Source organism: Numenius arquata, chromosome 29 (assembly GCF_964106895.1).
Source record: "Numenius arquata chromosome 29, bNumArq3.hap1.1, whole genome shotgun sequence".
NCBI lineage: Eukaryota > Metazoa > Chordata > Aves > Charadriiformes > Scolopacidae > Numenius > Numenius arquata.
This window is the reverse complement of record NC_133604.1, coordinates 869,198-894,182: the sequence shown is the minus strand read 5'-3', so window position 1 is coordinate 894,182 and position 24,985 is coordinate 869,198. Positions and strand designations below refer to the sequence as shown.

Below are 24,985 nucleotides of genomic sequence, written 5' to 3'. Positions count from 1 at the left end.
GGGGGGGGTGTTTCCCCCCGAAAAGGCGTCAATGGAGGGATGTCGTCGCAGCCGTTCAGTGCAGAAGTCGTACGAGCGATGGGAGAGTTCTCAGGTTCCTCGGTGTCGGTGGCGGGGGGGGGGGGGCTTCTATTTTGGGAGGGATTTAACTTTTCTTCTATGGTATCGGGCTGGAATTATTTCTTTTTTTTTTTTTAAAAAAAAAAAAACAAAAACAACGGGGAAAAAAAAAACAACCAACAAAACAACAACCGACAACAAACAAACGCGCAAATAAAACGATTCTCTCTCTTTTCTTTCTTTTTTCTTTTTTTTTTTTCTTTCTTTTTACAAGAAGCAGACCGGGCCGATATCCACCCCGAACTCCTGCTCGGCTCCACCAATGTCCATAGGTGCAATATCTACAATGGGCAGGCGCGAGGTCTTCTGCGACCGGTACTCGATGACCGTCTTGCCCCATTTGCCCGTGTGTTTCTGGGGAGAAAAACCGCAGGAGGAGGATGGTTTTTTAGACGTTCCTCAACCTTCCAAACCAACAACCGTCCCCGACTCACCGTCTACCTCTTTCCCTCGCCCGCGGACTCACCGTGCAACCGTCCTCCAAGACGCTGTAGGTGAACCTGCTGTTGCCCTCGGCTCTGATCTCCACGTCGTTGGAACCCTGGATGAGGATGGCCTTCTTCAGGTTGCCCGTCTCCTCGTCCATGTAGGCCACGCTGTTCTTGCAGTGGTAGGTGACGTTCTGGGAGCCTTCGGTGGAGAGGAGGCGGAGGAAGGTCATCTGGATGTTGGCAGTGTTGGGAGACAGGTCTTCATCGCCGTAGCTAAACTGGAGGGAAGAGGCGAGAAGTTAAAGCCGGGAGGTGTCACGACGGCCCTGTTTTCATCCATCTTTTGAGGGAACTTCCATGTTTTATCTTAGAATCATAGAATTGTTTAGGTTGGAAGGGGCTTTTAAGATCATCGAGTCCAACCATCAACCTAACTCTGATAAAAAACCATCACTAAACCATGTCTCTAAGCACTCTGTCAACCTGTCTTTTAAATATCTCCAGGGTATTTCTCCTAAAAATTGCTTTTGCTCTCCCCAAAGTTGGAAGCATCTCCCCAAAGTTGGAAGCATCTCTTCCCAAAATTAGTCAGCCCAACTGACCCAACTCCAAGCTTTCACTGAAGTCCTCTAAAACACGGTTCCTGGTAGAACATCCACCAACACAACCCCGAGGAAGGACATCCCAACCCTCCAACCAGACCCCCAACACCTTCCCCCTGCTCAACCTCCCGTTCCCGGTGAAGAGCCCCCAGCCCCGGTGGGGACGCTTACGTGGAAACCGCCGTTAATGGTCTCGGCGAACCAGACGTGCTTCTTGTCTTTGGTCTTGCTGGTCCACCAGTTCTTCTTGGGGATGCTGCTGGGGTTGGGGTAGACGCAGGTCTCACCCGTCTCCATGTTGCAGAACACTCTGATGGCGTCCAAGGTGCAGCCCTGGTTGGGGTCAATCCAGTAGTCTCCTGCGGTGGGGAGGACAAAGGGTGTGTGAAGAGGAGGTTTTGGAGGTCAGGGCAAAGAGCGTCATGGTTTTGGTTGCCCCCTTGAGGTTTGGGGACCAGGGACGGGAGGGGAGGGAGGTAGAGATGGAGGCTCTTTACCGCTCTTCCACTCGGGATGGCAGAGCTTGATGTCGCGGCAGGTCCTGGCTGGGTTCTTCTTGGAGCCTTCGGGGCTGCGGATGCTCTCGATCTGGTTGTTGAGGGACTTGAGGGTGGCGTCCACCTCCACGTCGTGCTGCCGCAGGCCGCCCGCCGCCTCGTCTGCCCGCATGTAACGGATGGGGTCGGGGCCCTTCTCCGGCTGACCCAGGCCAGCGAAAGCCGACATGTCGATGCCGGTGCCGGGGGGACCGGGAGGACCGGGGGGACCTGGGTTTCCAGGAGGACCCTACGGGAGGAAGAAGATACCACCCTTGATGGGCTGCTCTAGGAGCTGGACCCAGTCCTTCCCTGTGCATCGACGGTGTTTTTAACTCACCGCAGGACCTGGTTCTCCGCTTCGTCCTCGGGGGCCGGGGGGTCCGATGGGGCCGGGCATGCCGTTGGAGCCGTCTTTGCCAGAGGGGCCCACGGGACCGGGGGGACCCTAGGAGAAGAACCCAAAATTTGGGGGGGGTGGGGGGGGGGGGAGGGAGGGATGTCAGGTCGTTATAAGACCCCCCCCCCTGGAGCAGAGAAGGTGCTGGGGAGCCATCGTTGAGGTGGGGGCTCAAGGATGGAGGTGCCTCCTTCTCCTCTCCTGTCCCCAAATGCCACCGGCAGGACTTACCCTGGGACCGGAGGGACCCGCGGGACCAGCAGCACCTTGGTCTCCAGAAGGACCCTGAGGAGAAAGAACGAGGGGGGGGGGCGAGGGGGGGGTGTCACATCTCCAAGCCCGGCACCGAGGGGGGGCTCAGCCCCAGCAGAGCCTTCGGGGGGGGGGGCTTGGGGCTCTACCCGTGGCCGCAGCCACCCCCCCTTGAAGGAGCCACATCCAGCCCCACGGTGAGATACGGGGGTGCTGAGCGCTGGGGGGGGGGTGTCCCCAAAATCAACACTTACGGGGGGTCCGGGAAGCCCCTGCAGCCCGGTGAAGCCGCGGTGGCCCTTCAGCCCTCTCTCTCCAGCCTCTCCCGTCTCACCCTTGTCACCGCGAGGTCCTTGGGGACCCTGGGAGGGGGAGAAGGGGGACGTGTCAGGCTCAGGGTGGCCTGACACCCCCCCACCCCCCCTCCAACCCAACACCCTCCCCCCCCCAGGACCCCCTGCATCGCACAGGGGAGCCCCCCCCAACTCACCGGCATCCCTCGAGCGCCGGCGGGACCGGAGGGACCCATGGGACCTTGTGCACCCTGGGGAGAGGAAAAAGAGGGGAGAATGGAAAAGGGGGGGGGGGCAGGAGGAATTATGAGATTACGAGGACCCAATTAAACACTCATTAGCGCCGAGTAACGATCCTTGGAAGGAAATACCCTGGCAGATTTTCTCCCCGGTGCTTACGGCTCCCCCGGCACCTCCCGGTGCTTGTGAATCCTCGGGAAGATGCTCCTGAATCCTTGGGAAGATGCTCCTGAATCCTCGGGAGGATGCTCGGGAGCCGCTAACGGCACCCGCCTGCCTCTCCTAATTACTCCCAGCAGCTAATTGCTCCCGGGGGGGGGGGGGGGGGGTGTTTGCTGCTAATTCTTCCTTTATCTGCACCGGGGGTGGTTCCCGTCTCCCCCAAAAAGCCCTCGGACCCAACCCGCCGTTTTTCCCCGATCCGGGGGAGACTCACCGTCTCGCCTCTGTCTCCTTGTTTTCCGGTGGGACCCACGGGGCCGGGGGCGCCAGGGGCACCGGGAGCACCGGGGGCACCCACGGGACCCGTCTCGCCACGATCGCCCTGCGCCGAGACAAGGGGGTGGTCAGAACCAGCCGGGATTTGGGCCGGGATGTTGGGATGGGAAGTTGGGGAGGTGGGGGGGGGACACTCACCTTGACGCCGGCTGCGCCGTCTCTGCCGGGGGGGCCGTCAGAGCCGGGATTTCCCTGGGAGAGAAAAAAGAGGGAAAACAAAAATCAATTTGGAGCCTGGGGTGGAGCAGGACACGCGCAAAATCCCCTTTTAAGCCCCAAAAAAGCAGGGGGGAAAAGGTACCGGGGGTCGGGGTTACACCGGGGTGGGGTCCCGGTCCCGGCACCCTTGGGGGCACCATCCCGTCCCATCCCGTGTCCGTCCCCCCCCCCACGCCGGGTGCTGCCCACCTCTCGCCCAGGTTCGCCGGCGGGACCCGTCAGGCCGGGGGGTCCCACGGGTCCGGGGGGTCCTCGGTCGCCCGCAGAGCCGGGTGCTCCTTGTTTCCCAGGTTCGCCCTAATTAAAAAAAAAAAGGAGGGGGGGGGGCACAAAATAAAGCCGTGAGACAACAGGAACGAGCAGGCGAGATCCAGGCGCAGCCCCTCACCCCCAAAACCCCCTCATTTTAAGGCTCCCACCACCCAAATAAAGACCCTTTATCGCCCTGCCCCGATGCCACCGTCTGCGGTGGCACAACCCCACAGCGCACCCCAGGATCAGGGGTCCCCGGGGGGGGGGGACGAGGGGGGGCTGGCGGCCCCGTGACTGGCTCGTTGCACCCCCCAGGTTGGGGGGGGGGGGGGGCTTCAGCATCCTCCGGGGTACCCCACAGCACCCCAAATTCCTGGTGCTGGGTGGGGAAAGCCAAGCTCAGCCGGGGGGGGCTTCAGCATCCTCTGGGGTACCCCACAGCACCCCAAATTCCTGGTGCTGGGTGGGGAAAGCCAAGCTCGGCCGGGTGGGGAGGGGGGGTGATGCTGCAGCTGCTGGGCACAGTGGGGGGTGAGTGAAAAGGGCTGAGCCCCGGGGGGGGGATGTATGGGGGGGGGTGGCAACTCACTGATGGTCCCGGTAGCCCGGGGAAGCCTCTCTCGCCACGCTGGCCGGGAAGACCGACGATGCCGCGCTGTCCTGCCAAACCTTGGGGACCGGGGGGACCGTCGGGACCCTGCGGGGAGGTAGAGGTGGGGGGCGGGGGGGGATCAGACCCGGTGTGGGGGGGGTGACACGGCACCGTGTGAGCGTGTCGTCCCCCCCCCGACAAAAAACCTACCGCGGGGCCATCCTCGCCCGGTTCGCCTTTCTCGCCGGGGGGACCGGCGGGACCCTGGAGACCGGGGTCACCGGCACGGCCGGGGGGACCGGCATCGCCACGAGCACCCTTGGGACCGTCTTTGCCAGCGGAGCCGGGGGGGCCGGGGGGGCCAGGGTTACCCTGCGGGGAGGAGAAAACGGGATTAGTACAAACAGGCAGGTTTCCCACCTCCATCACCCATGTCCTGGCGCCTCCCGGGCTCTGGGTCGGCTCCTGGGCTCCAAGACCCTCAGAAAACCCCCTTTTTACAGCCTGGGGGGGCCGCGGGGGGGGGGAGAGGGGGGGGCTGTTTAGCCCAGGGACCCTCCACTGCTTGGCCCCTGGTGTGGGACAAGCAACATCTCCCGAGCCCCCAAACCTGGGGGTCAGCCATCCTGGTTGCCCCTGAGCCATCTCAGCTGCCCCTGAGAGATCCCGGTTGCCCCCAAGAGATCCCAGTTGCCCCCAAGTGATCCCAGTTGCCCCCGAGAGATCCCAGTTGCCCCCAGGTGATCTTGGCTGCCTCCAAGCCATCCCAGTTGCCCCCAGGCGATCCAGTTGCCCCTGAGCGATCCTGGTTGCCCCCAAGAGATCCCAGTTGCCCCCAAGAGATTCCAGCTGCTCCCAAGGGATCCCAGTTGCCCCCAAGAGGTCCCAGTTGCCCCCAAGAGATCCCAGCTGCTCCCAAGCGATCCCAGTTGCCCCGGAGCGATCCCAGTTGCCCCCCAACTCACGTTAGGGCCGGGTGGTCCCACGCGGCCGGCGGCGCCAGGGAATCCGGTGGCTCCCTGAGGAAGGAGAGGAGAAGGGTGGGGGGCTCCGATGCTGCGCCGCACTCCCCCCAGCCACCTCCCACCCCCCCCAGCTCACCCCCCAAAATACTTACGGGGGGGCCCTGAGCACCCCGGGCTCCTTTGGGACCAGTTACACCAGTTGGACCCTGGGCAGGGGAGGAAAACGGGTTAGAAACGTGCCCGCCGGGCGATACCCACTAAAATTTCCCGGGGAAAGGGGAAATTTTGGGGCTTTTTGGGGTTGGACCCACCTGTGGGCCGGGTGCTCCGGAGGGACCTTGGGGACCGGGGGCACCGGCGTCCCCCTTCTGCCCGGGCTCTCCTTGCTCGCCTTTGGCACCGGGTTGCCCGTCGGCTCCCTGCGGGGAAGGGGCCACCGTGAGCGGGCTGAGCCGATGCCGGGCTGGTGCCGGGGGGAGCGGGGCCGGCAAATACTCACCGGGGGGCCGGCAAATCCAGCGGGACCTGGGGCACCGGGCTCACCGCGCTCGCCCTGCGGGGGGGAGAGATGGGGGTTAAATGGGGGGGGGGAAACACACACCTGGGGGGGGAGCGAGGCCAGTGGTGGCACCGCCGGCACCTAGGGGGCTGCGGGGGGGTGGCACTTACGGGGGCACCGCGGGCACCGGCAGCGCCGGATGGACCAGGGGGGCCGGATTCTCCCTGGAAAAGAAGGGATGGGGGGTTGAGGGGGGGGTTGAGGGTGTGTGTGGGGGGTCCGTAGCATCTCCCTCTGTCAGGAGCAGGCGAGGGGCTGCCCGGGCTCTCACCTTCTCGCCATTGGGGCCAGCGGGGCCGGGGGGGCCGATGGGACCCGTCAGACCCTACGGAAGAGAGAAGGATGAGGAGGAGGCCACCGCCAGCGTCCCTCGATGGCCAACACCCCCCCCCCCCCCCCCTTCCCACCGTGTCCCCGTCCCCACTTACGCGTGCGCCGTCCTTTCCGGGGGCTCCCTCGGGACCCTTCTCTCCCACGTCGCCCTGTTGGGGGGGGGGGGGGGGGGGGGGGGGGAGAAGGAGGTGGTGTGAGCCAGGCTGAGACCTGACGCCGCTCGGGACACCTCCGGCACCCCCCCACCACCACCCCATCACTTACCCGATCTCCCTTGGGACCAGCGATGCCGGCGGCTCCTCTCTCCCCGGGCATTCCCTGCAGCCCCGGGGGACCCTGGGCGCCGTTGGGGCCGGCGGGTCCGGTTGCACCCTAAAAGAAAGGGTGCCGTTATTGGGGTGCCAACCCCTCCCCGATCTCACGGCTCCCCTGGTGGCATCGAACCTTGTCCCTGTCGTCCCCCCCCACCCCCTTGTCACTCACCTTGGGTCCGTCGGTGCCCGGCGTGCCGGGGAGCCCGCGGGGACCTTGCAGCCCTTGTGCGCCGGGAGAACCACGTTCACCGGGGAAGCCACGTTCACCCTGGGATTGGGGGGGGGGGGACACACAGCGTTAGGTTATGGGGGGGTGGGGGGGATGAGGTGGGGGGGGGGGAGTGTCACCGTGAGGGTCACAACATCCTCAGCATCAATGTCCTCAGGGAGGGCGGGTGGGCAGAGCGCCCATCCTGCACTGCCCGGAGGGACTGGGATGTACTGGGAGGAGAGGGGATGTGCCACGGCGGGAGCTGAGCCACCAGGACTTGGGGGGGCCCCCACCGAGGCCCCCAAAACCGCTCCCCACCGGGTGGGGAGAGGCGTTACGTCCCCATAGCCGGGAGGACGGGTGACACTTACTCTGGGACCGACGAGACCGGGGGCACCTGCTTCTCCGGGAACACCCTGTGGGGGGACGGGAAAAAGAGTCGGGGGTCAGCCCTGGGGGCTGCCGTGGTTCCTGACCCCCCCCCCCCGCCTCTTTTCCACCTGAGAGGAGGGAAAAACGGGGGCCTCACCTGATCTCCGGGTTTGCCGCTCTCTCCGGGGGGACCTGGTGGCCCGGGCAGCCCCTGGGAGGGGAGAGCAGAGGTGTCAGCGCGGTGGCAGCGAGACACACACACACACACACACACACACACACACACCCCCCAGGGGATGGGGGATTCGGGGTCACCCAGGAGGGTCACCCCGACCCCAGCACCCCAAATCCCCCCCCCCCCTTTCTATGTGCTCACCTGGAAGCCGGAGGGACCGGGGGCTCCTTGCTCTCCCCTCTCTCCCGCGGGACCCTGCGGGAAGGATGGCGGTGAAGGACCCCAAAATTTCTCGGGGTTCAGGCTTCACCCGCCCCCAGGATTTTGGGGAATCACGGGGAGTGGGGGGGCGACCTGACATCCCCACGCCCCCACACCACGAGGGATGGGGAGCGCGGGGAGGGGGGGGGGGCGCTCCATCCCCAGCAGACCCAGGGTGGGGGGTTGCCCAGATCCAGACCCCTGACCCCCCCCCCAATTTCCAGGGGGTCCCACAAGGTGGGGACACTCACGGCAGGTCCTGGGGGACCAGCAGCTCCTGTTTCACCGTCCTTGCCGGGGAGACCCTACGGAGGAGAAAATCCAACCGGTGTGATGACACAGACCCCCCCCTCTATCCTCTGTGCCTCAGTTTCCCCATCCGCAGAAGCCTCGGGGGGGCTGCAACGCTGAAGGAACCCCAAAATGTGGGGTTTTTGGGGGGCAATGATGGAGGGAAACCAACTCACCCGCAGTCCCGGGGCACCGGGGAGTCCTTTCTCGCCGGCTTTTCCAGGCTCGCCCTACGGGGAGAGGACAGAGGTGACGGTGACGGGCTCGGTGCCCCGGGGGCCGCAGCCCCGTTTTGGGTGGAAATCGGGCAATACTCACATTAGCACCTTTGGGACCGGGGAAACCCATCACGCCAGGTTGGCCGCGAGCACCCTGCGGGCCGGGGGGGCCGGGGCGGCCGTCCTCGCCGGGAGCACCCTGTGGGGAGGGGGGATATCAGCAGGGACCACCCTGGACCCCCATGTCCGTCCCCGTCCCCCCCCCCGCCGCCCCCCCCCCCCCACGGAGCATCACTTACGGTTGGGCCGACTTTGCCTTGAGGACCAGCATCTCCTGGGCGGCCGGTGAGACCCTGCAGGGAGGGAAGGAATTAGGGGGGGCTGGGGTGGCCGACCCCCACTTGGGGGGACACCGGGGACCCCATCCTGCCCAGCTTCTCTGGGCCTGGGGATCTCACAGGGGTCTGCCTAACCCCAGGAGCTGCCCCCAAATTCATCTTCACTCACCCCAAAGAACATCTTAATCCCAAAGAGATCTTTTCTCACCCCAAAAGCATCCCAACTAACCCTAAAGATCATCTTAATTAGTACCGGCGAACATCTTAATTAGCACCCAGGAGCATCTTTGTTAATCCCAAAGAGCATCTTTGCTAATCCCAGGAGGCACCTTCACCCCAAGGAGCATTTTCACCCCAAAGGAGCATCTTCACCCCAAAGGAGCATTTTCACCCCAAAGGAGCATCTTCACCCCAAGGATCATCTTTGCCAACTCCAAATACGTCTTAATTAACCCCGAAGAACTTCTTAATTATCACCAAGGAGAGGCTCTGCAAGCCCCAAATTGTCCCTTCTCTAACCCCAAAATGCCTCTTTGATAACCCCAAAGAGCACCTTAATTAGCAAAGACCACCTCAACTGACCCCAAAGAGCGTCTTCCTTAGCACCAAAGAGCAGCTGAACCAACCCCAAAGAGCACCTTAGTGACCCCAAAAGCACCTAAACCCACCCCAAAAACACCCTATCAACCCCAAAACCACCTTATCCATCCCAAAAACACCTTAGCGACCCCCAAAGCACCTTATCCATCCCCAAAAGCACCTTAACCAACCCCAAAAGCACCTTTTCCATCCCCAAAAGCACCTTTTCCATCCCCAAAAGCATCTTCTTGACTCCAAAAGCACCTTAACGCACCCCAAAACCACCTCATCAACCCCCAAAGCACCTTACCCAACCCGAAAAGTACGTTATTTACCCCAAAAGCATCTTACCCACCCCAAAAGCACCTTTTCCAACCCCCAAAGCATCTTATCCAACCCTAAAACCATCTTTTCCAACCCCAAAACCACCTTTTCCAACCCCAAAAGCGCTTTATTGACCCCAAAATCAACTTATCAACCCTAAAAGCAACTTCTTCCCCCCAAAAGCACCTTATGTGCCCCAAAAGCATCTTATTGACCCCAAAAGCACCTCATTGACCCCAAAAGCACCTTCTCCACCCCCAAAAGCTCCTTAACCAACCCCAAAAAGCAACAAATCAACCCCCAAACCCACCTAATTGACCCCCAAAGCACCTTCTTTATCCCCAAAACACCTTTTCCAACCCCAAAAGCACCTTTTTGACCCCGGAAGCACCGTATCTATCCCAAAACACCTTTTCCAACCCCAAACTCCACCTTAACGACCCCAAAAGCCCCTTTTTTCACCCCCAAAACCCACCTTATCGACCCCGAAAGCACCTTCACTGACCCCCAAGAGCCTCCTCGCTGACCCCAGCAGGTCCCCCCAGTGTCACCACCGTCCCCACGTGCTCCTGCCCCAGCCGACCTCCCTCAGCCCCCCGCCCAGCGCAGCGGGGAGTCCCCCCCCCGAGGTTCTGCCCTATGTGGGGGTACAGGATGTGACCCCCCCCGCCTCGGTTCTTACCCTGGCTCCGGGCAGCCCGGGCTCTCCGGGACGTCCGGGGTCACCGGTGGCTCCCTTGGGACCTGCCAGCCCAGCGGGGCCACGCTCACCCGGAGCACCCTTCATGGGGGGAGAAGGGGTGAGTTTGGGGGTTCGGGGGGGGCGGAGGGGGGTGGTGTCACCCCCTCCAGACACCCCCACCACCACCACCCATGACCCCGACGTCCCACCTTGGGTCCAGCCAGTCCATCCTGCCCGGGGAAGCCGCGATTGCCGGGAGCACCCTATGGAGGAAGAGGAGGAGGAGTGATGTCAGGGTGGGGGAGGAAGGTTTTGGGGGGCAGCGAGATGCTGGGGGGGGGTGGGTGGTACGGAGCTGGGGGGGCCACGCACCCTCTCTCCAGGTGGTCCCACGGGGCCGGCAGCACCGGGCTCACCGCGGGCTCCTCTCTTGCCTTCCTCACCGGCCGGCCCGGGGGCACCTTGGGGTCCTGCGGGTCCCTGAGGAAGAGGAGGAAAAAAGGGGTCAGCGGGGAGTCTTCCTCCCCCAGGGCACATCGGGGGGGGGGGGGGGGGGGGGGGCACACCACACCTCCCCCTCCCCAATAAATCACTGACCCCAGGGGTGGGGGTGGGGGGCAGGAGCCCCTCGCCGTGCCATGTGTCCCGCCGGCGCCGGGGCTCAGCGGCCACCGCGGCGGGGGCACCGGCCCCTCGTATTGAGGCTGGTTAATGAAGCGAGGGGGGAATGTCCCCGGCGGGGGGGGACACGAACACAGCGCCTATTGTTCCCCCCCGTGGGAGGGGGGACGCTGCCCCTCGAGGGGCCTCGTTAGGGAAAGAGGTTCGTTAGACGCCGACGAGACGCTGCGGCTCCGAGCGAGGGGCCGGGGGGACGGACACCCCCACCACCCCTCCCCGGCAACGTGGGGGGTGCTGGTGGGGGTGTCCCCTCTGTGTGTGTGTGTGTGTGTGTGTGTGTGTGTGTGTGTGTGTGTGTGTGTGTGTGTGTGTGTCCCAGGACTCACCGTCTCGCCCTTCGGTCCCTGCTCGCCTTTGAAGCCCGCGATTCCGGGTTCTCCCTGGGGAGAGAGAGGGCGGTGGGGGACGGGGCCGCGGCATCCCCACGGCTGATCCCGGCTCCGGTCCCTTCTCCCGGCCACAGCCCCGTCTTCTTGCTTGTCCCCATCCCTGTCCCCATCCCCGTCCCTGTCCCCATCTCCGGCCCCGGCCCCAACCCAGCCTTGTCCTCACCTTCACTGCCATCGGCATCCCTGTCCCCAACCCTGTCCCCATCCCTGTCACCATCTCCATCCTTGTCCCCATCCCTCTCCCCATCCTTGTTGCCATCCCTCTCCCCATCTCTGTGACCATCTCCATCCCTGTCCCCATCCTTGTCCCCATCCCTGTGACCATCTCCATCCCTGTCCCCATCCCTATCCCTGTCCCCATCCCTGTCCTCATCTCTGTCACCATCCTTGTCCCCATCCCTGTCACCATCCCCGTCACCATCCCCGTCCCTGTCCCCATCCCTGTCACCATCCCCGTCACCATCCCCGTCACCATCCCTATCCCTGCCACCATCTCCATCTCTGTCCCCATCCTTGCCCCCATCCCTGTCACCATCCCCGTCACCATCCCCATCCTGTCCTGATCTCTGTCCCCATCCCTGTCATCACCATCCCCATCCTGTCCTCATCTTCATTCCCATCCCCCATTCCTGCTCCCACCCTTGTCCCCAAGCCCACCCCCACCTTTGTCACCACCCCATCATTGTCCCCATCCCTGTTTCCTTTCCGGTGCCCACCCTCATCCCTGTACTCCCTTCCTGTCCCCAGTCCTGTCCCCACCCCATCCCCGTCCCCATCCTTGTCCCCATCCCTTTCCTCTCCCTGACTCCTGTCCTCATTCCTGACCCCAGCCTCGGCCCTGTCCTTGTCCCCATGCCTGTCCCCAACACCATCCTTGTCCCCATCCCTTTCCTCATCCCCATCTCCATCCCAGGCCTCTTACCTGTCCCTGTCCCCAACCCTGTCCCCATTCCGTCCCCATCCCATCCCATCCCTTTCTCCACCCCCACCCTGTCCCCGTCCCGGTCCCCATCCCCATCTGATCCCTGTCCCCGTCCCCATCCCCATCCTTGTCCCCATCCCATCCCCGTCCCCATCCCCATCCCATCCCTCTCCCCATTCCATCTCCATCCCTGCCCGATCCCCATCCCCATCCCCATCCCCATCCCATCCCATCCCATCCCATCCCATCCTTGTCTGTGTCCCCATCCCGTCCATGTCTCCATTCCATTCCTGTCCCCATCCCATCCCATCCCTATCCCCATCCCTGTCCCCATCCCATCCCTGTCCCCATCCCATCCCTGTCCTTGTCCCCAGCCCCATTCCATCCCTTCCCTTTCCCCATCCTGTCCCCATCCCCTCCCCATCCTGTTCCCATCCCGTCCCTGTCCTTGTCCCCATCCCATCCCATCCCATCCCTGTCCTTGTTTCCAGCCCCATCCCATCCCTTCCGTTTCCCCATCCTGTCCCTGTCCCCATCTCATTCCCGTCCCCATCCCCTCCCCATCCCCATCCCATCCCATCCCATCCCATCCCTGTCCTTGTCCCCATCCCATCCTTTCCGTTTCCCCATCCTGTCCCTGTCCCCATCCCCTCCCCGTCCCCATCCCATCCCGTCCTGTCCCCATCCCTGTCCCTGTCCCCATCCCCTCCCTGTCCCCATCCCGTCCCCATCCCCGGTGGTCCCTTTGGGGACCAGGCGTGGGTGACTCAGGAGTGACCCAAGGGTGACCAAGGAAGGAACCCGCGGGGACAATGGGGGCGTGGCCCGTGGCAGAATGGGCGGGACATGTCACCGAGTGGGTGTGGCCAGACAGAAGTGGGCGGGGCTTGGTGGCGGTGGGAGGGGCCAGGGCCGCGGTCACCATCTCGGGGGGCTCTCGGGGCAGGGGGGGGGGGCGGTTTCTTACTGTCTGTCCCTTGGGTCCCAGCGGGCCGGTGGCACCCTGGGGTCCGGGTGGGCCGCGGGGGCCGGGGAAGCCTGGAGCGCCGGCGATGCCCGGGGCGCCCTGTGGGAGCCAGCACATCAAGGGGGGGCACGGCATGGGCCATGTCCCCCACTGTCCCCCCACCTCCCTGGTGTCGCCCAGCATCCCCGCATCCCCCAGCATCTGGTGTCCCACAGTGTCCTCACAGCCCCCAGCACCTCCCAGCATCCCCAGTGTCCCCCCAGCATCCCCCCAGTGTCCCCGCACCCCTCTGTGTCCCCCATGTCCCACACGCATCCCACAACCCCCAGTGTCCCCCAGTGTCCCCCAGTGTCCCCACACCCTCTGTGTCCCCATGTCCCACATGCATCCCACAACCCCCAGTGTCCCCCAGCTTCCCCAGTATCCCCCAGCATCCCCACAACCCCTCTGTGTCCCCATGTCCCACGTGCATCCCACAACCCCCAGTATCCCTCAGCGTCCCCCAGTATCCCCCAGCAGCTCCAGTGTTCCCTAGCATCCCCGCACCCCTCTGCGTCCCCCCATGCATTCCACAATCCCCCAGTGTCCCCCAGTGTCCCCCAGCAGCCCCAGTGTTCCCCAGCATCCCCTCACCCCTCCACATCCCCTATGCATTCCACAATCCCCCAGTGTTCCCCAGTGTCCCCCGGCATCCCTGCACCCCTCTGCGTCCCCATGTCCCCCAGTGTCCCCATGTCCCCCAGTATCCCGCATCCCCCAGTATCCCCCAGCATCTCCCAGTATCCCACGTCCCCCAGCATCCTCCCACATCCCCGTGTCCCCCCCCAACCCCCAGGGTCCCCAGGTGTCCCCAAATCCCAGCTCAGCCCTCGGCAGCCCCTCCCCACCCAGGGCCAGACCCCTCCTGAGCCTCGGCTCCCCCCCAGGGGCTCCGGACACCCTGTCCCCATCCCCGTCCCCATCCCTGTCCCCATCCCTGTCCCCAGCCGTACTCACCGCCGAGCCCTTCGCGCCGGGGATGCCGTCAGTCCCTGGGTTACCCTAAAAAAAGACACATCCCCCCCCCGTGCCTCAGTTTCCCCCCCCCCCCCGCTCGCAGGATCAGCTCCGTCCCCGTGGCTCCCACGCCAGGGGACACGCAGAGACAAGCCACTGCGGGGAGGGGGGACGGGGACACACTTACGGGGGCGCCGGCGGGGCCAGGGGATCCGGGGGTGCCAGATTCACCGCGGGGACCCTGAGCACCCTCGGGACCCCGTGCTCCGGTGGGACCAGCTTCACCCTGGAGGGGGGAGAGATGGGGGTGAGGTGGGGGGGGCAGAAAGGCAGGGGGACAAATGGCACCGTGCCTCAGTTTCCCCCATCGGGACCAACCCCTTCCCCCTTACCTTCGAGCCGGGGGCGCCGGGGAAACCGGGGGCTCCAGCCGGGCCGACGGGTCCCTGGGGGCGAGAGGAGGGTCAGGGTCTTCCCAGGCTTTAGGGGGGGTCCCGGGGGACCCCGCTGTCCCCCACCGGGGTGACACGGGGGTCCCAGAGCCCTTTACTTACAGGGGGTCCAGCTGGGCCAGGGAGACCATCGTTGCCACGAGCGCCCTGGGGGGGGAGACGGAGGAGGGAGTCACGGTGGGGAGACAGGGGACACCCACCCGCTGGCAGCCCCCCATCACTGGGGTGTCACCGGGGTGTCACCGGGGACCTGGGTGGTGTCACACTCACCGCAGCACCCGAGGGACCGGGACGTCCTCGCTCTCCGGGCAGCCCGCGGGGACCCTGGGGGGGGGGGGGGGAACACGGTGGTGGGTCGGGCTCTGTGCTGCCCGCTCTGGGGCTGGGAGGGGGGGGGGGGGGACACAAAACACTCCCCCCCCCGCACCCAAACTCGTGCCTCAGTTTCCACACACACACACACACACCCCGTTTCCCAGCCCAAAGACTCACCATGGGGCCGGGGGAGCCGTTCTCGCCGGGTGACCCCGATTCGCCCTGTGGGGACAGGCAGAGGGTGAGACCCCGTGCACAGCACCCCCCCCTCTCCCGCCCACCACCACGGGGGGACCGTCACCACCCCCCCCAGCCCTGAGGCCACGGGGACGGTCACCCTGCCACCCCAACACCACGGGGACGGTCACCCTGACAGCCCCAACATCAAGGGGACGGTCACCCCACCAACCCTGATGCCACGGGGACAGTCACCCCACCACCCCCCCCCGATGTCACCCCGCCACCCCCAACGCCATGGGGACAGTCACCCCACCAGCCCTGACACCATGGGGGTGGTCACCTCGCCAGCCCCGAGGCCACGGTGACAGTCACCCTCGATGCCATGGACACCCCACCATCCTCAACACCACGGTGACAGTCACCCTGCCACCCCCAACACCGTAGGGACAGTCACCCCATCAGCTCTGGTACCACAGTGACAGTCACCCCACCAGCCCTGAGGCCACGGTGACGGTCACCCTGTCACCCCTGATGTGAAGATGATGTGAAGTCACCCACGGTGAAGGTGACTCTACCAGCCCTGATGCCACAGGGGTGGTCACCCTGCCACCCCCAACGCCATGGAGACAGTCACCCCACCACACCTGATGCCATGGGGACAGTCACCCCATGACCCCCAACACCATGGGACAGTCACCCTGCCAGCCCCGAGGCCACGGTGACAGTCACCCCACGACCCTCAATGCCATGGGGACAGTCACCCCACCAGCCCTTGTACCACAGTGACAGTCACCCCACCAGCCCTGAGGCCACGGTGACGGTCACCCTGTCACCCCTGATGTCACGGTGAAGGTGACTCTACCAACCCTGATGCCACAGGGGTGGTCACCCTGCCACCCCCAACGCCATGGGGACAGTCACCCCGCCAGCCCCGAGGCCACGGTGACAGTCACCCCACGACCCCCAACACCATGGGGACAGTCACCCTGCCAGCCCCAAGGCCATGGTGACAGTCACCCCACAACCCCCAACACCATGGGGACAGTCACCCCACGACCCTCAATGCCATGGGGACAGTCACCCCGCCAGCCCCGAGGCCACGGTGATGGTCACCCAACACTGACCTTGGCTCCAGGAGCTCCTGCCTCTCCCTTGGCGCCATCCAGTCCGGGGTAGCCCTGGGGACAGCGAGATGGGGGGGGGTGTCACCCTCTGTGCCACCAGGGGATGGGGACACCGGGGGTGCAGAGGAAGCGGGGGACACACACACTTACCCGGTGGCCTTTTACTCCGGGGAGTCCGGGTGTCCCAGGGAAGCCACGAGCACCCTGCGAGCGAGCGGAGAGAGGGCGGGTTGGGGACAAGGGGGGGGGGGGACACGGGGCGAGGGTCTGTCCCGGGGTGGGGGGGCACTACCTTACCTGGGGGCCGGGGGGGCCACGCTCACCGGATTTGCCGGGTTTTCCTGTCTCACCCTATGGGGAAATGAGACGGGGGAGGTTGGGGGGGGGGGGGGGGCATAAAAATCACCCTTTGGCTCCTCTGGCGGGGGCCACTGCTGTAACGAGCTGCCCGTTCTCAGCCGGGCTTTCACTCACGTCATCACCGGGTTTCCCAGGAGGTCCCGGGGGTCCCCGGGGACCCATCGGACCCTAAAGGTGACAGAGAGGCAGCAGGTGAGGGGCAGCCGGTGGGTGGCACGTCCCCAAGATTTGGGGGGGGGGGGCACACACACAGGGGGGACACACTCACAGCAGCGCCGGGCTCTCCAGGCTCGCCGGGGTTGCCTTGAAATCCTTGGGGACCCTGGAAAGGAGTTGGTGGCATCAATGGGGGGACAGGTGACCACCCAGAGACCCCCTGAGCCTTGGGGGGGGGGGGGGTATGGGGGTACTTACGGGAGCACCTGAAGGTCCGGGGGGGCCACGGGGTCCCATGGGGCCCTGAGGGGGGAGACAACAGTGTCATTGGGGGACGGGGGGGGGGGGGGGGGGGGGGAGGTGGTCACCCCCCCCCAATCACCTGTCGAAACAGGGTGGTGGCCCCAAAATGGGGACTGTCCCCATCATCGGTGACGCAGGGTCTCCTGTGTCACAAGAGGGGACCCTCCGTCACATTCCCCCCCCCTTGGGGGTGGGGGGGGTGGGGGGGTTCGAGTTGGGGGGAGGGGGGGTTCCGGGGGGAGGAGGGGGGGGGTGTCCCTCTTACCATGGGTCCCTGCATGACGCCCATCTGCGCCCCTCCAGCCTTCTCGTCGAAGCCACCCGCCATCTGCGCCGCGAAGTTCTGCGAGGGACAGGGGGCTGAGCACATCGGCCGCCCCCCCAAAACCCCCTCTTTTCACCCCAAAAAACCCCTTCTCCCCCCCCCCCCCCACCCAATACTCACCCCACCGAGGCCGGGGGGGCCGGGAGGTCCAGGGGGTCCGGGAGGTCCAGGATTTCCAGGGGTGCCGGGTTCTCCATCCCTGCCCCGGGGGCCGGGAGCACCCTGCGGGAGGGGAGAAAAAGGTGATGGGGGGGCCGGGGGGGGGGGGGGGGTCATCCATGCAGTGAGTGTGACAGTTCTCTGCACCGGTGCCCGGGGTGGGGGTGTTGGGGGGGGGTACACTCTCACCTTCTCCCCCTTCTCGCCACGGTCCCCTCGTTGTCCCTGCTCGCCTGCCGGGCCCTGCGAGAGGAGGAGGGAGGGGAGGGGGGGGGGGGGGGGGGTCAGCTTTCCACCGCGCCCCCCCCCCGTCCCCCCAACCCCCTCCCACAAATATTCCAGCAATTCGCCCGGAGAAACGAGCTCCCACCTGCGGTCCCGGAGGCCCTCGGGGTCCTACGACCTGTGGAGGGTGGGGGGGGGGGGAGACACAAGGTGGGGGGGGGGGGTGAGATGGGTGCACCCCCCCCACACACACGCATCATCCCCACAATGGCAGGGCCCCCCCCCGTTTTGGGGGTGTCACCCCCCCCCCCCCCACCTGGGGTACTTACATCTTTAATGTCACCAGGTTCGCCCTTCTGTCCCTGCAAGGCAAAAAGTGGGGGTGAGCCAAGGGGGGGGGCACCCCCAGACCCCCCCCAAATTCCCCCCCCCCTCCCCCCAAAGTGACAAACCCCTTCCAAGAGGTAACAACCCACACCCCCCTCCCCCCCAGGAGGTGACAACCCCCCCCGGGAGGTGACAACCCTCAAACCACTCGCCCCATGCAGATGCCGTGGGGTCCTGCATTGAGCCCCCCCCCATCTTTTTGGGGCAAAATCCCTGGAAATTGGGACCGCGGGGGAGGGACACAGCAGCCTCACCTTGGGACCAGGTTGTCCTGTTGGAAAAACAAAGAAATAAAGAGAAATTAGAGGGGGGGGGGACGGGGACACACACACTGAGGGACACACACACACAGAGGACACTGTCCCCAGCCCGGGGGGGGTGATGATGCTCCTGGGGCGGGGGGGGCGCTGTGGGGCCAAACCGGGGGGCACAAGAGCGTGGGGGCTCCCCGAAGCGGGGCAGTGGTGGGGGGGGGGGGGCAAAGCGGGGTTCAGCATGCGGGGGTGGGGGGGGGGCAGTTGGGTGGGTGCTCAACCCTTCACACCCCCCCCCGGGGTTGGGGGGGGGGGGCAGGGAAGGGTTAAAAAAGGCAACTTTGGGGTTTGGGGGTTCGGGGAATTGGGGTCACAGTTCTTCCCGGGGGGGGGGCGGGGATGGACCCGGGGGGGGTGGAGGGGGGGGGCACTTTTCCATCATTCCAGGTGAATTATCACCCCTTTGGGGATGGAAACACCCTTTGAATGTCCCTTTTACCAGGATGCCCCGGGAGGGGGGGGGGGCAAGGCCGTGGTCGTCCCCCCCCCCTCACCATCCTCCCCCCCCCCCCCCGCACCCCAACCCGCCCCCCCGCTTTGGAAGAATTTGATAAAAAACACCCCAAAAGCCTCCAGTTTTGAAGCTGCCATTTGGGGTAAAAAGAGAAGGATTTTTCCACCCCATAATGATTTTTTTTATCACCCCCCCCCAGGTTAAAAAAGTTGCCTTTTCCCTGGGGCTCCCCATGGATGTCCGTCCGTCTCCCCCCCCCCCCCCCAAAAAAGCCCATCCATTGGGCCATGTAATTTATTTATTTATTAATAAAAATGGGGGGAATAAATAAATTACAAGCCCTGGGATGGTCGGGGGGGGGGGGCATATGGGGCAGCACTGGGCCAGTCCTGCAGCTCCCCATGGATGTTCCCCCCCCCTCCCAAGAAAATAGCCCTTCCATGGGCTGGGTAATTTATTTATTAATTAAAAAGGGGGGGTGTGTGTGTGTAAATAAATAAATTACAACCCCTGGGCTGCTCAGGGGGACATATGGGGCAGCCCCCTCCAAAGGGGACATCGGGGGTGGGATGGTCCCAAAGCTCCCCATGGATGTCCCCCCCCTAAAAAATCCCTTCCATGGGTTGGGTAATTTATTTATTAATTAAAAAGGGGGGGTAAATAAATAAATTACAAGCCCTGGGCTCATCAGGGGGACATTGGGGACTTCAGCCCGCTCTGAAGGGGACATCAGGGGTGGGATGGTCCCACGGCTCCCCATGGATGACCCCCCCCAACAAATCCCATCCATGGGCTGCGTAATTTATTTATTAATTAAAAGGGGGGGTAAATAAATAAATTACAAGCCCTGGGCTCATCAGGGGGACATTGGGGACTTTGGGGCTGGGATTTCAGCCCGCTCCGGAGGGGACATCAGGGGTGGGATGGTCCCACGGGTCCCCATGGATATTTTTCCCCAAAAAAATAGCCCTTCCATGGGTTGGGTAATTTATTTATTAATTAAAAAGGGGGGGATAAATAAATAAATTACAAGCCCTGGGCTCATCAGGGGGACATTGGGGACTTCAGCCCTCTCTGAAGGGGACATCGGGGGTGGGATGGTCCCACGGCTCCCCATGGATGTTCCCCTCCCTAAAAAAATCCCATCCATGGGCCATGTAATTTATTTATTAATTAAAAAGGAGGGGTAAATAAATAAATTACAAGCCCTGGGCTCATCAGGGGGACATTGGGGACTTTGGGGCTGGGATTTCAGCCCGCTCCGGAGGGGACATCGGGGGTGGGATGGTCCCACGGGTCCCCATGGATATTTTTCCCCAAAAAATAGCCCTTCCATGGGTTGGGTAATTTATTTATTAATTAAAAAGGGGGGATAAATAAATAAATTACAAGCCCTGGCATGCTCAGGGGGACATTGGGGACTTCGGGGCTGGGACTTCAGCCCGCTCCGAAGGGGACATCGGGGGTGGGATGGTCCCAAAGCTCCCCATGGATGTCCCCCCCCTAAAAAATCCCTTCCATGGGCTGCGTAATTTATTTATTAATTAAAAGGGGGGATAAATAAATAAATTACAAGCCCTGGGCTCATCAGGGGGACATTGGGGACTTCAGCCTGCTCTGAAGGGGACATCGGGGGTGGGATGGTCCCACGGCTCCCCATGGATATTTTTCCCCAAAAAATAGCCCTTCCATGGACTGGGTAATTTATTTATTAATTAAAAAGGGGGGGATAAATAAATAAATTACAAGCCCTGGGCTCATCAGGGGGACATTGGGGACTTCAGCCCGCTCCGGAGGGGACATGGGGAGTGGGATGGTCCCACGGCTCCCCATGGATGTTCCCCTCCCTAAAAAATCCCATCCATGGGCCATGTAATTTATTTATTAATTAAAAGGGGGGATAAATAAATAAATTACAAGCCCTGGGCTCATCAGGGGGACATTGGGGACTTCAGCCTGCTCTGAAGGGGACATCGGGAGTGGGATGGTCCCACGGCTCCCCATGGATGTTCCCCTCCCTAAAAAATCCCATCCATGGGCCGCGTAATTTATTTATTAATTAAAAAGGAGGTGGTGATGGTGATGGTGGTGGGGGGGGGTGTGTGGTGTAAATAAATAAATTACAACCGCTGGGCTGGTCAGTGGGGCATATGGGGCAGCACTCTCCGAAGGGGATTTCGGGGCTGGGACAGTCCCGCAGCTCCTCGCAGATGATGTCGTCGCAGAGGACGGTCCCCGTGTCACACACACAGATGCGGCAGGGCTCCGGCTTCCACACGTCCTTATCGCGATAGCGCTGCCCCTCCTGCAGGCAGCTGCCCGCCTCGGCTGCGGGGAGAAGCCAGCTGGGGGGCGGCGGAGGGAGGGGGGGGGGCTGGGGGGGGGCCACGACAGGGACACGGTGGGGAGGTGGCATCACCCCCCCCCCCCCCCACCCACCCCCGGGGGGAGGAGGAGGATCGTGATCACCCGGGATGGAGGTGGTGGCGCTGCCACCGTCATCCTTTATGGGGTGATCCCCCCCTCCCGGCCCCAGCAAAGCGTTTCCAGCCTGAAGCGAGGGGGGGGGGGGGGGGGAGGGGGGGGGGGGGAGGTTGGGGAGGGGGGGGGGGAATGTCCCCAACCGTCCCCAGGACCCCCATGGCACTCGGTGTCCCCTTCTCTTGGGGACACTCGGGGTGTGCCCCTGGGATGTGTCCCGGTGTCCCCCAGGGGCACTCAGGTGTCACCCCCCCCCCAGTAGCTCAGCAAAGCGTTTCCAGACTGAAGCAAGGGGGGGGGGGGGGGGGGGGGGGGGAGTGTCCCCCATTGTCCCCAGGACCCCCATGGCACTCGGTGTCCCCTTCTCTTGGGAACACTCGGGGTGTGCCCCAGGGATGCATCCCGGTGTCCCCAGGAGGTACCTCAGGGTCCCCAGGGGCACTCAGGTGTCACCCCCCCCCCCAGTAGCTCAGCAAAGCGTTTCCAGCCTGAAGCAAGGGGGGGGGGGGGGGAGAGTGTCCCCCATTGTCCCCAGGACCCCCATGGCACTCAGTGTCCCCTTCTCTTGGGGACACTCGGGGTGTGCCCCTGGGATGTGTCCCCAGGGGCACCCAGGTGTCATGTGTCCCCCCCCCCCAGTAGCTCAGCAAAGCATTTTCAGCCCAAAGCGCGGGTTTGGGGGGGGGGGTGTGTGTCACCAATCGTCCCCAGGATCCTCATAGCACTCAGTGTCCCCCTGTCTTGGGGACATTCGGGGTGTGCCCCTGGGATGCGTCCCAGTGTCCCCAGGAGGTACCTCAGGGTCCCCCGGGGGCACCCAGGTGTCCGTCCCCATCCCCCCCCCCCGCCCAGTAGCTCAGAAAAGCGTTTCCAGTCCGAAGCACTGGGGGGCGGGGAAGTGTCCCCAACTGTCCCCAGGACCCCCATGGCACTCAGTGTCCCCCTGTTTCGGGGACACTCGGGGTGTCCCCACAGCCCCCAAGATGGTGGGACGTGGGCAGCATCACCGGTGTCCCCAAGGTCTGGGGGGGGGGGGGGGGGGGGACACGATCCTGATGTCCCCCAAGCTGCACCCCTTGGTCCCCCCAGAGGTGCCCTGGGGTCCCTGGGATGTGTCCTGATGTCCCCAGGAGGTACCTCAGTGTCCCCAGGAGGTGCTTTGGTGTCCCCAGGCTGCACCCCAGGATCTCCAGAGGTGCCCCAGGATCCCTGGGATGTGTCCTGGTGTCCCCCAGGAGGTCCCCAGGTGTCCCTGGGATGTGCCCTGTTGTCCCCAGGGACCACGGGATCTGCTCCGTGGCCCCAAGAGGTGTCCCCAGGTCCCCAAAATGTTCTCCAGGGTCCCCAAAATGTGCCCCAGGATCCCCAGGAGATGTCCTGGTGTCCCCAGGATGTTCCCTGGTGTCCCCAGGGTCCCCAGGTTGATCCCCGGTGTCCCCAGGCCAGTCCCCAGCGTCCCCGAGACGTGTCCCAGGACCCCCAGGACCTACCCCAGGGCTGGACCTCAGTGTCCCCAGGCTGGACCCCCCCCTGTCCCCAGCTGCACCCTGTGTCCCCAACTGGACCTCAGGTCCCAGGCTGGACCCCCCCTGTCCCCAGGCTGCCCCCCCCGCCCCGTCCCCGTCCCTCAGCTGCTCCCCACTGTCCCAGGGGGTGTACCCCATGTCCCCAGCCTGTCCCCCAGCCTGTCCCCTTCCCCAGTGCCCCCTCCCCCAGCCCGTCTCCTGCACCCCAGCCTGTCCCCCACTGTCCCCACACTGTGACCTGCTGTCCCCAAGCTGCACCCCGCTGTCCCATCTGTACCCCACCATCCTAATGCTGCCCTCCCCCCCCCATCCCAGGCTGTCCCCCTCTGTCCCCCAACGTCCCCTATGTGTCCCCCACTGTCCTTAAATGTTTCCCGTCCATCCCGCACTATCTCCCCTCCAGTGTCCCCACGCTGTCCCCACAGTGCCCCCCACTCTCCTTTTTCTGTCCCCCTCCCTGTCCCACGCTGTCCCCTTCTCTCCCACGCTGTCCCCCTCCATCCCAGACTGTCCCCCGCACTGTCCTTAAACTTTCCCCATCCGTCCCACACTAACCCCCCCCTAATTCCATGCTGTCCCCCAGTGTCCCCACGGTGTCCCCTGTATCCCTCGCTGTCCCCCCGTGTCCCACGCTGTGTCCCCCCCCCCCATCCCCGGCTCTCCCTCCCCACTACCCTGAAACTTTCCCCATCCATCCCACGCTGTCCCCCCGTGTCCCCCACTGTCCCCCTCTATGCCACGCTGTCCCCCGTGTCCCCTGGTGTCCCCCAATGTCCTCCCCTCGTTCCAGCCTGTCCCCCCCCCCAACTCTGAAACTTTCCCCATCCATCCCACGCTGTCCCCCAGTGTCCTCCCCCCGCCACTACCCTGAAAGTTTCCCCATCTATCTCCACGCTGTCCCCCACTGTCCCCCTCTATGCCACGCTGTCCCCCGTGTCCCCATGGTGTCCCCCAATGTCCCCTCCCCATTCTAGGCTGTCCCCCCCCAACTCTGAAACTTTCCCCATCCATCCCACGCTGTCCCCCAGTGTCCTCCCCCCCCCACTACCCTGAAACTTTCCCCATCCATCCCACGCTGTCCCCCCGTGTCCCCCAGTGTCCCCACGCCGTCCTCCGTGTCCCCCGCCGCCCCCCGCTCCCCCATTTCCCTCCGAACCCCCTACCCCCCCCCCCCCCCCCCCCCCCCCCCGCCTCCCGGGTCTCCTCTCGGTGGGTCTCTCCCGGGGGCGGGTTGGGGGGGGGGGGGGGGGGGTGGGGAGGTGGGTTACCGGGGGGGGGGGGACACACGACACGGGTGTGTGTGTGTGTGTGTGTGTGTGCGCTCGGTACTCACGGAGGTCTCGGTCCTGCGCGGCGACGGCGGCGAGGAAGAGGATGGCGAGGGCGGCGGCGAGGCGGAGCGGGCGGCGGCCGGGCATGGCGAGGTGGCGGCGCCCCTCACCGTGCGTCGGGCCGAGCAGTGCCCGCACCGCCCCGCAGCCGCGTATATGTCCCGGCGCGGCCCCCCGGGCCCTGTAACCCGAGCCGGGACGGCCCCCCCCCCCTCTCTCCCCCCCCCCCCCCCCAACCGACACACACACCCCCAATCCCCCCCCCTCACCCTCCTCCTCCTTCTCCTCCTCCTCCTCCTCGGCCCCCCCGGCCCTCCTCCGGGACGGCACCGGGGCCAGGGAGGGAGGGACGGGGGGACGGGGCTCTGGGCCCCCCCCCCCAAATGATATCCGCCCCCCCCCCCCCTCCCCGGGACGGCTCCCAGCCCGGCTGTGGGGAGATGCGAGGGTCGGGGGGCGACTTGGGGGGGGGGGGGGGGGGGGTGTGTCCCAGAGGGTGAGACACACACACACCCCCCCATCACATCCGGGGGGTCCCGGCGGTGCGACTCCCCCCCCCCCCCCCCGATTCCCTCCCGGGGTTCCCGGCGGATTGAGACACCCCCCCCATCCCATCCGGGGGTCCCGGGGGTAAGACCCCCCCCCTGCCACCCCATCCCGGGGGTGAGACACCCCCCCCCCCGTCCCATCCGGGGCTGAGACACCGCCCCCCCCCCCATCCCATCCGGGGGTCCCGGGTGTAAGACCCCCCCCCGCCATCCCATCCCGGCGGTGCGACCCCCACCCCCCCCCCCCCCCCCCACTTCCCTCCCGGGGGTCCCGGCAGATTGAGACACCCACCCCCCTCCCCCATCACATCCGGGGGTCCCGGGGGTAAGACC

The 24,985-nt window shown here is 64.7% G+C and overlaps 1 protein-coding gene across 1 annotated transcript; it reads right to left on the bottom strand.

Annotated features, from left to right (window-relative positions):
* Positions 1-327: 327 nt before the first annotated feature.
* Positions 328-24,191, bottom strand: COL2A1 (collagen type II alpha 1 chain). Its single transcript, XM_074164967.1, has 54 exons — positions 24,107-24,191; positions 20,894-21,094; positions 18,253-18,269; positions 17,941-17,973; positions 17,757-17,789; positions 17,576-17,629; positions 17,348-17,449; positions 17,168-17,245; positions 16,858-16,902; positions 16,712-16,765; positions 16,558-16,611; positions 16,381-16,434; positions 16,234-16,287; positions 16,084-16,137; positions 14,957-15,001; positions 14,735-14,788; positions 14,567-14,611; positions 14,405-14,458; positions 14,200-14,298; positions 14,013-14,057; positions 13,017-13,115; positions 11,065-11,118; positions 10,430-10,537; positions 10,267-10,320; positions 10,058-10,156; positions 8,434-8,487; positions 8,235-8,333; positions 8,093-8,146; positions 7,877-7,930; positions 7,566-7,619; positions 7,347-7,400; positions 7,189-7,233; positions 6,776-6,874; positions 6,557-6,664; positions 6,388-6,441; positions 6,231-6,284; positions 6,070-6,123; positions 5,900-5,953; positions 5,712-5,819; positions 5,553-5,606; positions 5,401-5,454; positions 4,646-4,807; positions 4,433-4,540; positions 3,781-3,888; positions 3,511-3,564; positions 3,311-3,418; positions 2,832-2,885; positions 2,596-2,703; positions 2,321-2,374; positions 2,030-2,137; positions 1,651-1,939; positions 1,325-1,512; positions 587-829; positions 328-474 (listed from the first exon to the last, which is right to left on the bottom strand). Exons 1-54 carry the CDS (start codon positions 24,189-24,191, stop codon positions 328-330), a joined length of 4,458 nt encoding a protein of 1,485 aa, XP_074021068.1.
* Between the last annotated feature and the right edge of the window lie 794 nt (positions 24,192-24,985).

Excerpts from the sequence above, each read along its gene's own strand:
- COL2A1 (XM_074164967.1), bottom strand. The coding sequence starts at position 24,191 with ATGCCCGGCCGCCGCCCGCTCCGCCTCGCCGCCGCCCTCGCCATCCTC. Across the intron at positions 16,766-16,857 it reads CCGGACCTTCAGGTGCTCCC|GGTCCCCAAGGATTTCAAGG; the intron begins GTAAGTACCCCC and ends ACTCCTTTCCAG. Across the intron at positions 6,442-6,556 it reads CTGGTCCCAAGGGAGATCGG|GGCGACGTGGGAGAGAAGGG; the intron begins GTAAGTGATGGG and ends CCCCCCCAACAG.